At 57.0% G+C, this 7,947-nt stretch overlaps 3 protein-coding genes across 18 annotated transcripts in view; 2 read left to right on the forward strand and 1 right to left on the reverse strand.

Moving 5' to 3' along the window:
• Positions 1-1,540, forward strand: part of TEN1 (TEN1 subunit of CST complex) — a 25,049-nt gene extending 23,509 nt beyond the window's left edge. For all 9 annotated transcript variants that reach the window (XM_077972939.1, XM_077972941.1, XM_077972936.1 and 6 more), the window contains one exon: positions 1,098-1,540. In XM_077972939.1, coding sequence (XP_077829065.1) covers positions 1,098-1,219 — 122 coding nt within the window. In that variant the 3' untranslated portion in view covers positions 1,220-1,540. The remainder of the gene's footprint in view (positions 1-1,097) is intronic.
• Positions 1-1,546, reverse strand: part of ACOX1 (acyl-CoA oxidase 1) — a 62,568-nt gene extending 61,022 nt beyond the window's left edge. Inside the window, 1 exon segment of the mRNA NM_001265969.1 lies at positions 1,098-1,546. The gene's annotated coding sequence lies outside the window, so the exon portion shown is untranslated.
• CDK3 (cyclin dependent kinase 3) lies at positions 1,104-7,347 on the forward strand. 8 transcript variants are annotated; one of them, XM_028836819.2, is made up of 8 exons: positions 1,104-1,624; positions 2,430-2,559; positions 2,896-2,973; positions 3,044-3,164; positions 3,285-3,440; positions 3,533-3,634; positions 4,220-4,423; positions 6,642-7,347. In XM_028836819.2, the coding sequence occupies exons 1-8, from the start codon at positions 1,390-1,392 to the stop codon at positions 6,765-6,767; spliced, it is 1,152 nt and encodes a 383-aa protein (XP_028692652.2). In that variant the 5' UTR covers positions 1,104-1,389; the 3' UTR covers positions 6,768-7,347. The 8 variants fall into 8 exon arrangements, with proteins under 8 accessions (XP_028692652.2, XP_077829052.1, XP_077829051.1 ...); XM_028836825.2 differs by having other exon boundaries at positions 1,390-1,624; positions 3,270-3,440; XM_028836826.2 differs by having other exon boundaries at positions 1,611-1,987; positions 3,270-3,440.
• Positions 7,348-7,947: the final 600 nt, after the last annotated feature.

Genomic DNA, 7,947 nt, shown 5'->3' on the forward strand with positions numbered 1-7,947 from the left:
AGAAAAAAAAAAAAGTTAGCTAGGTGCAGTGGCTCACACCTATAATTCTCGCATGTTGGGAGGCCGAAGCGGGCAGATCACTTGATCCCAGGAGTTTGAGACCAGCCTGGGCAACATGGCGAGACCCCATCTCTACAAGAAATACAAAAATTAGCCAGGTGTGGTGGTGCATGCCTGTAATCCCAGCTCCTGAGAAAGATGAGATGATCACCTGAGCCTGGGAGGTGGAGGCTATACTGAGCCATGATTGACCCACTGCACTCCAGCCCAAGTGACAGAGCAACACCCTGTCTCAAAAAAAGAAATTTTTTTTTAGGTGGAGTCTCGCTGTCTCTCCCAGGCTGGAGTGCAGTGGTGTGATCTTGGCTCACTGCAACCTCCACCTCCTGGGTTCAAGCGATTCTCCTGCCTCAGCCTCACGAGTAGCTGGGACTATAGGCATGCACCACTACACGTGGCTAATTTTTGTATTTTTAGTAGAGATGGGGTTTCGTCATGTTGGCCAGGCCGGTCTGTAACTCCTGACCTCAAGTGTTCCACATGCCTCGGCCTCCCAATGTGCTAGGATTACAGGTGTGAGCCAGTTCATCTGGCAAAAGAAAGAAAATGTTTAAAAAGTCTCTTATGGCAAATCCCACATGTCTTTCCTGTTTGGTGCCACCTGAACATTGGCAAACCTTTCCATTATGGATCAGGTCACCATCACATCTGCTAGAGCCCCTTGTCCACGGTGGGATGACCTGTTCCTATAAAGCCAAACTTACCAGAAGCTCAGTCCCTTGGATTTTTAAAATATGGGTGTCTCTTTTCCCCTGGTTTCTGATGACATTGCGTCCCAAGGTGCCAAGGGGGCCTTTCCTCAGACCAGAGGGCTTTTCTGGCCACCTGCTAAGTTCCAGACACGGGCCTGCTGTGCATGGCAGGCCCACGGTTCTAGGCCCAAGTACGCAATTGCCTTACCCCCATATGCCGTTGTTATTGTCCACGCAGCTTGCTGCCAAAACCCAGGACTGAGCTGTCAAGGGAACAGCTGGAATGCACTTTGGTGCCGCTCAGTCACCTCAGTCACCGCTAGTGCCCTGGTGTTTGTCTTGCAGACGGAGGCTCCCTGGTGAAGGCGCGTGTGCTGACCTGCGTGGAGGGGATGAACCTGCCCTTGTTGGAACAAGCCATCCGGGAGCAGAGGCTGTACCAGCAGGAGCGGGGCGGCGGCCAGTAGGAAACAGCAGCCCAGCAACACCCCCACCTGCTTCCAAGGCCAAACCCTCTGGAGCTGCGGGAGCCCCAGAGAGCGCAGACGCCTCCCCAGCGACGGCCTTGTCTGGAGCCGAAAGCAGAGGGGCGGATGGTGAATCCAGCCCCATCCCCTACTTTGGGATTAGCTCATCAATGAGAGCCCAGAAAGCATGCCATAAATCCGACAGCCCCACCCGGGGAGACTGCAGGTGGCTGAGCTCGGGTGCCAGCCCGTGCTTGGTGTGGGGCCATGGAGGGTTCCAGAAGGTCCTAGTGAATAAAGGCCCAAGGGCCGTGCCCTCGATGTGTGCTCCTGGTGCAGCGCCGGCGGGGGCCAGGAGGGGGAGCTGCAACCAGGGCTGTGTGCTGCAGCCTCTCAGGGCTTCTGGTGAATTCTGGGCCTGGGGCCTCAGGGGAGGGTGCCAGGGGCCCAGAGGCCGGGCTGGGGGGCCCAGGATGCAGGGGTCTGCGCCTGGTCAGGCTCTGCCTTCAGAGGAGACTGAGCGTCGTCACACGGGCTGCGCCGGGCCGGCCCGGGCTGGGCCGGGCCGGGCCGAGGCCGTGGGCCCTGACCGTGCAGCCTAGGGCAGGACTGTGACTTCAAGACCCTCCCGACCCCTGACCTCTGCCCCCAGTGGCCCTGGCCCCTGGGCAGCCCTTCCTGGCCACCTTGTGCCCCCAGAGCCTGGGCCTGGCCGGGCTGGGCGGGGACCCGGGCGGGAGAGGGTGGTCTTGCTAAGGCCAGGCACAAGTGAGAGGCCTGGGGGTCCAGGCTGGGCTGGGCGAGGGGTGGCCTCTGACTCGGAGGGTCTGGGCTGGGCTGGGCTGGGTGAAGGGTGTCCCCTGACCCCCTGGGGGATCTGGTTGGGCTGGGCAGGGGGCCGGGTGGGAAAGTGTGGGTCCTGCCCTCAGAAGCCAGGCATAGGCGAGAAGCCTGGGGGTCCTGGCTGAGCTGGGCTGGGTGAGGGGTGGCCCCCGACCCCCTGGGGCTTTGGGCTGGGCGAGGGGCAGTCTCTGACCCCCAGCCAGGTTCCCAGGCAGGATGAGCTGGGGTCGGGGTGGCTGGGCCGCAGGCCTTGGGAGCTGGGCAGCCTGGGTGGGGCGGGGCTGGGCAGGGCGCCGCATGGAGGCTGGAGGAGCAACAGGGGCGCTGGGCGTGGGGCACAAATGGCCCAGCGCCTTCTGTTTTCCAGGCAGCTCCGTGGCCATGGATGTGTTCCAGAAGGTAGAGAAGATCGGAGAGGGCACCTACGGGGTGGTGTACAAGGCCAAGAACAGGGAGACAGGGCAGCTGGTGGCCCTGAAGAAGATCAGACTGGATTTGTGAGTGCTGGGACCGCTCGAGTTACCCGCCCTGGGCCATCACAACCTGCGCGCTCCCTGATCCGTTCCCTCCTTCCTGGAGTCCACACTTAACTCCTCCGGGTGCTGCCCGGCAGCCCTTCCCCATCCTTCCCCCAGCTCACTGTCTTCTGACCAGCCTTCGCCGGGGCCCTGCTCTGTGGAGCTTGGTGGGTGACATGCCAAGGAGCACAGGTCTCCATTGCTGGGGCCTGGGTAATTCTGTGGGGATAAGGAACGCAGAAGCCAATCCCCCTGGCCGGAAGTGCCCTTCTTGGCCCAAGTCTCTGCCCGTGGGTGTGCCCTTGTTTCTTGCAGGGAGATGGAGGGCGTCCCAAGCACTGCCATCAGGGAGATCTCCCTGCTCAAGGAACTGAAGCACCCCAACATCGTCCAGTGAGTTGGGGATGGAGGCGGGGAAGCTGGGATGGCGAAAGTAGCATCCTGACTGCCATCTTCCTGCCAGGCTGCTGGACGTGGTGCACAACGAGAGGAAGCTTTATCTGGTGTTTGAGTTCCTCAGCCAGGACCTGAAGAAGTACATGGACTCCACCCCAGACTCGGAGCTCCCCCTGCACCTCATCAAGGTAGGGAGGGAAGGGCGGGGAAGGAGAGGTGACACCCCGTCCCTGCCATCCCTGTCCACGCAGCGCCTCCACTCAGCTGCCTCCACCTCGCACTCATTTCTCCAGAGCTACCTCTTCCAGTTGCTGCAGGGGGTGAGTTTCTGCCACTCACATCGGGTCATCCACCGAGACCTGAAGCCCCAGAATCTGCTCATCAATGAGTTGGGTGCCATCAAGCTGGCTGACTTCGGCCTGGCTCGAGCCTTCGGGGTGCCCCTGCGCACCTACACCCACGAGGTATTGTGAGACAAAGAGGAGAGAGGGGCAGCAGGAGGAGTGTCACCCATGCACTCAGCCACCCTGAGTGGTGCTGTTTCCTTGCCCTGCAGGTGGTGACACTGTGGTATCGCGCCCCCGAGATTCTCCTGGGCAGCAAGTTCTATACCACAGCTGTGGATATCTGGAGCATTGGTTGCATCTTTGCAGAGATGGTAGAGAGAGGGGCACACATGGCCACAGGGTGCCACAGGCAGGGTCCTCCTGGGGTTGGGTGGGGCCCTCTGATGCTTTCATTAGAGGTGGATTAAAGAGTGTTTGAGGCTGGACATGGTGGCTCACGCCTGTAATCCCAGCACTTTGGGAGGCCGAGATGGGAGGATTGCTTGAGCCCAGGAGTTTGAGACCAGCCTGGGCAACATAGCAAATCCCCAGCTCTTAAAAAAATATAAAAATTAGCTGGGTGTGGTGGTGCATGCTTGTAGTCCCAGCTCCTCGGGAGGTTGAGGCAGGAGGATTGCTTGGGACTGCGCTTGAGGCTGCAGCGAGCTGTGATTGCGCCACTGCACTCTAGCCTGGGCTATAGAGCAAGACTCCGTCTCTATTTTTTAAAAAAAGTTGTTTGGTACTGGCTAAAGGACTGAGGAAGGTGGCCTTATTCCAAAAAAGGCCAGAATTCTTTGCACAACCATGGGAAAGATATCTTGACAGGCCTCTCCCTGGGTCTGGCCACTTATCTGGTATTGGATTCTGTACAACAAAGTGGCAGACCCCACACCTTCTCTTCTTCCCCATTTCAGGTGACTCGAAAAGCCCTGTTTCCTGGTGACTCTGAGATTGACCAGCTCTTTCGTATCTTTCGTATGCTGGGGACACCCAGCGAAGCCACATGGCCCGGGGTCACCCAGCTGCCTGACTATAAGGGCAACTTCCCTAAGTGGACCAGGAAGGGACTGGGAGAGATTGTGCCCAGTCTGGAGCCAGAGGGCAGGGACCTGCTCATGGTAGGCGCATGTGGGCTCCAGCTGCTGCTCCAACTACAATGTCCCCTCATCAGCCAGCCTCCTACATAACCCTGGCACTTTCCAAGTCCAAGGCCAAGGTCTCTTTCCTGACCCTTGTACACAACTGGCTTGTCCTTGTCCTGTGTACTGATTGTTCAACCTGGAAGCCTACCCCGTGAGAGTGCAGTATTTCTTTTCCCTGTGGAAGTGGCCTCATTTAGTTAGCTCTGTCTTTCTGCTGTGCTGCATGCCCTTTTGCCCTAGTTGCCTTGTGTGTTTGGTTATTCTACTTTGTGGACATTACTGCTCCATCTAAGCTGTATGCCTCCCCAGGCCGGGGCCATACCTTCTTTTTTTTTTTTTTTTTTGAGACAGAGTCTCGCTCTGTCGCCCAGGCTGGAGTGCAGTGGCTGGATCTCAGCTCACTGCAAGCTCCGCCTCCTAGGTTTACGCCATTCTCCTCAGCCTCCCGAGTAGCTGAGACTACACGTGCCCGCCACCACACCTGGCTAGTTTTTTTGTATTTTTTTTTAGTAGAGATGGGGTTTCACCGTGTTACCCAGGATGGTCTCGATCTCCTGACCTTGTGATCCGCTCGTCTCGGCCTCCCAAAGTGCTGGGATTACAGGCTTGAGCCACCGCGCCCGGCCCTTTTTTTTTTTTTGAGATGGAGTTTCGCTCTTGTTGCCCAGGCTGGAGTGCAATGGCGTGATCTCAGCTCACTGCAACCTCCACCTCCTGTGTTCAAGTCATTCTTCTGCCTCAGCCTCCCGAGTAACTGGGGCTACAGGTGCCTGTCACCACACCCAGCTGATTTTTGTATTTTTTTTTTTTTTTTTTTTAGTAGAGACAGGGTTCCACCATGTTGGCCAGACTAGTCTCGAACTCCTGACCTCAGGTGATCTGCCCACCTCAGCTTCCTAAAGTGCTGGGATTACAAGCGTGAGCCACTCACTGTGCCCAGCTGGGGCCACTCATTCTACCACCTGGGTGTTCCCCCTGTGACTCCTACAGTGGTCAGTCTTCAGAACAGGCTGTCCCCTGCTGCCTGGGCCCATGCCACAGTTCACACTCACCCCTCCTGTTGGTGTCTTGAGCTGTGTACCAGGCTGGACTGCCCAGAAATCTCTGGCAGAGCCATCCTTTTTTTTTTTTTTTTTTTTGTGACAGGGTCTCAATCTGTCACCCAGGCTGGAGTGCAGTGGTATGACCATGACTCACTGCAGCCTTGACCTCCTAGGCACAAGCAATCCTCCCATCTCAGCCTCCTGAGTAGGTGGGACCACAGGTACATGCCACTATGCCTGGCTACCTTTTGTATTTTTTTGTAGAGACAGTGTTTCACCATGTTGCCCAGGCTGGTCTCGAACTCCTGAGCTCAATGGATCCTCTTGCCTCAGCTTCCTGAGTAGCTGAGACGATAGGGGTGCACCACCATGCTCAGCTAATTTTATTTTTGTAGAAATGGGGGTCTTACTATGTTGCTCAGACTGGTCTCGAACTCCTGGGCTCAAGTGATCCTCCTGCTTTGGCCTGTCAAAGTGGGGGATCACAGGTGTGAGCCACTGCACCGGTCCCCTGTCTATTCTTGCCCACAAAGTCTTGGAGCCACATTTCTTTCCTTAATCTGGTGCTGAGTGAGAGGAAGGCGGGTCAGTATTTTCGTCTTCAGGCTGTGTGTCCAGCTCTCCAGAAGTCTGCGTATTGTCTACCCGCCCAATGGGAGCAGGACGGCACGGACTCCAGCCAAGGCCCCGAGCCCTCCGTCTGGGCTGCTCCACCACGGGGGGTCCTTCCACATCCTGCCTGGGTCTAGGGACTCTAGGGCAGAGGACTGGACAGGTTTGGCCTCTTGGAGTGTCAGTCCCTGTGCCCCCCACTCAGGGTTTCTCCCTGGACAGCTTCAGTCCCCTGCTTCCTGATGCGTGGGGTTCTGTAGTCTTCCCGACTAGAAGCAGGCTGGGACCTGGGACCCTCCCCGAGAAGGGGGTGACTCAGCTTCAGTGGCCTGAGGAGACCTGGGTGACTCATTAGGACGGTCCAGATTCCAGGAGTGTCCAGAACTGGCTGGAGAGCCAGGAGGTCGTGGCTTCGTGCGGTTCTGGGTTTGAGGGCAGCCAATTTGGGGCTCAGGCCCTTGATCTGGGACCTGGGAGGGGGATTTCTCACCCCACCCTGGCTGCACCCAGACCACATCCTCTTGCTCCTTTCTTCCCAGCAACTCCTGCAGTATGACCCCAGCCGGCGGATCACAGCCAAGACTGCCCTGGCCCACCCGTACTTCTCGTCCCCCGAGCCCTCTCCGGCCGCCCGCCAGTATGTGCTGCAGCGATTCTGCCGTTGAGAACATCAAGACCACACTCAGATCCTTTCTTGAGCAGCTGCTGCCCCAGCTGCCTCCTACCCATTGCTGAGAGAGGACGCATCTGGGGAGAGCAAAGCGCTAAGGAATTTGGCATCAGCCTGCAGAGGGCTGAGTCTGGGTTAGTCCTGCCCACAGGTTAGGGAGATCCTGTGTGTTTTTTGGGTTTGATGGTGCCGTTTCAAAATAGAGGCATGGATGCTCCATGCACGAGGGGTCCCCAGGCACTGGAACAACACGTGCCAAGTTGAAGGCAGGGGACCTGCCAGAGCTGGGTGTACGTGTGCAAGCCCTCACCTGCCCCGCCTGCAGGGCCAGACCCTGAGGAAATGGCGCCCCCTGCTGGTCTTTTTGGATTTAAAATGTTTGGGGGAAGAGTTGAGTTCCAGTTAAGAGTCCCAAGTTAAACAGGAGGGAAGTGAGGGAGAGGAGAGAGGGCATTCCCCGGATCCCAGGAGAGCTGGGCTGTGACTGCACTAAAGAGTCCTTCCTTCACCTGAGATATGCTGCTTTTGGTTCGTTTCTGGCTTGACAACAAGAAATAAATATGATATGTTCCTGAGTTTTCTGGTTATACTGCTCACAGGAGACCCCTGGGCTTCCCAAGGGGGACATTGACACAGGGCTGGAGACAGCTCTGGCCCAAACTGAGACAGCGGGGAAATGGGCAAGGAGCAAGGAGCAGGTGGGGAGACAGGAGCTGTTCCATGATCTTTTTTTTTTTTTTTTTTTTTTTTTTTTTGACAGAGTCTCGCTCTGTCACCCAGGCTGGAGTGCAGTGACACAATCTCAGCTCACTGCAACCTCCGCCTCCCAGGTTCAAGCAATTCTCCTGCCTCAGCCTCCTGAGTAGTGGGGATTGCAGGCACGCACCACCACACCCAGCTAAATTTTGTATTTTAGTAGAGATGGGGTTTTACCATGTTGGTCAAGTTGTCCTCGAACTCCTGACCTTGTGATCCACCTGCCTTGGCCTCCCTAAGTGCTGGGATTACAGGTGTGAGCCACCGTGCCCAGCTTCCTTTAGTGATTTTAAACCATAATCTCTGAGGATGCCCATTTCCTAGGCAGGCAAATTGAGCACGTCCGCCCAGGGAAGGACTTGAGCAATGCTGTCCCTGCACTCATCTCCCAGACACCTGGATCCTGTGCTCTCAAATAA

This window comes from Macaca mulatta, chromosome 16 (assembly GCF_049350105.2).
Source record: "Macaca mulatta isolate MMU2019108-1 chromosome 16, T2T-MMU8v2.0, whole genome shotgun sequence".
In the NCBI taxonomy this organism is placed as follows: domain Eukaryota; kingdom Metazoa; phylum Chordata; class Mammalia; order Primates; family Cercopithecidae; genus Macaca; species Macaca mulatta.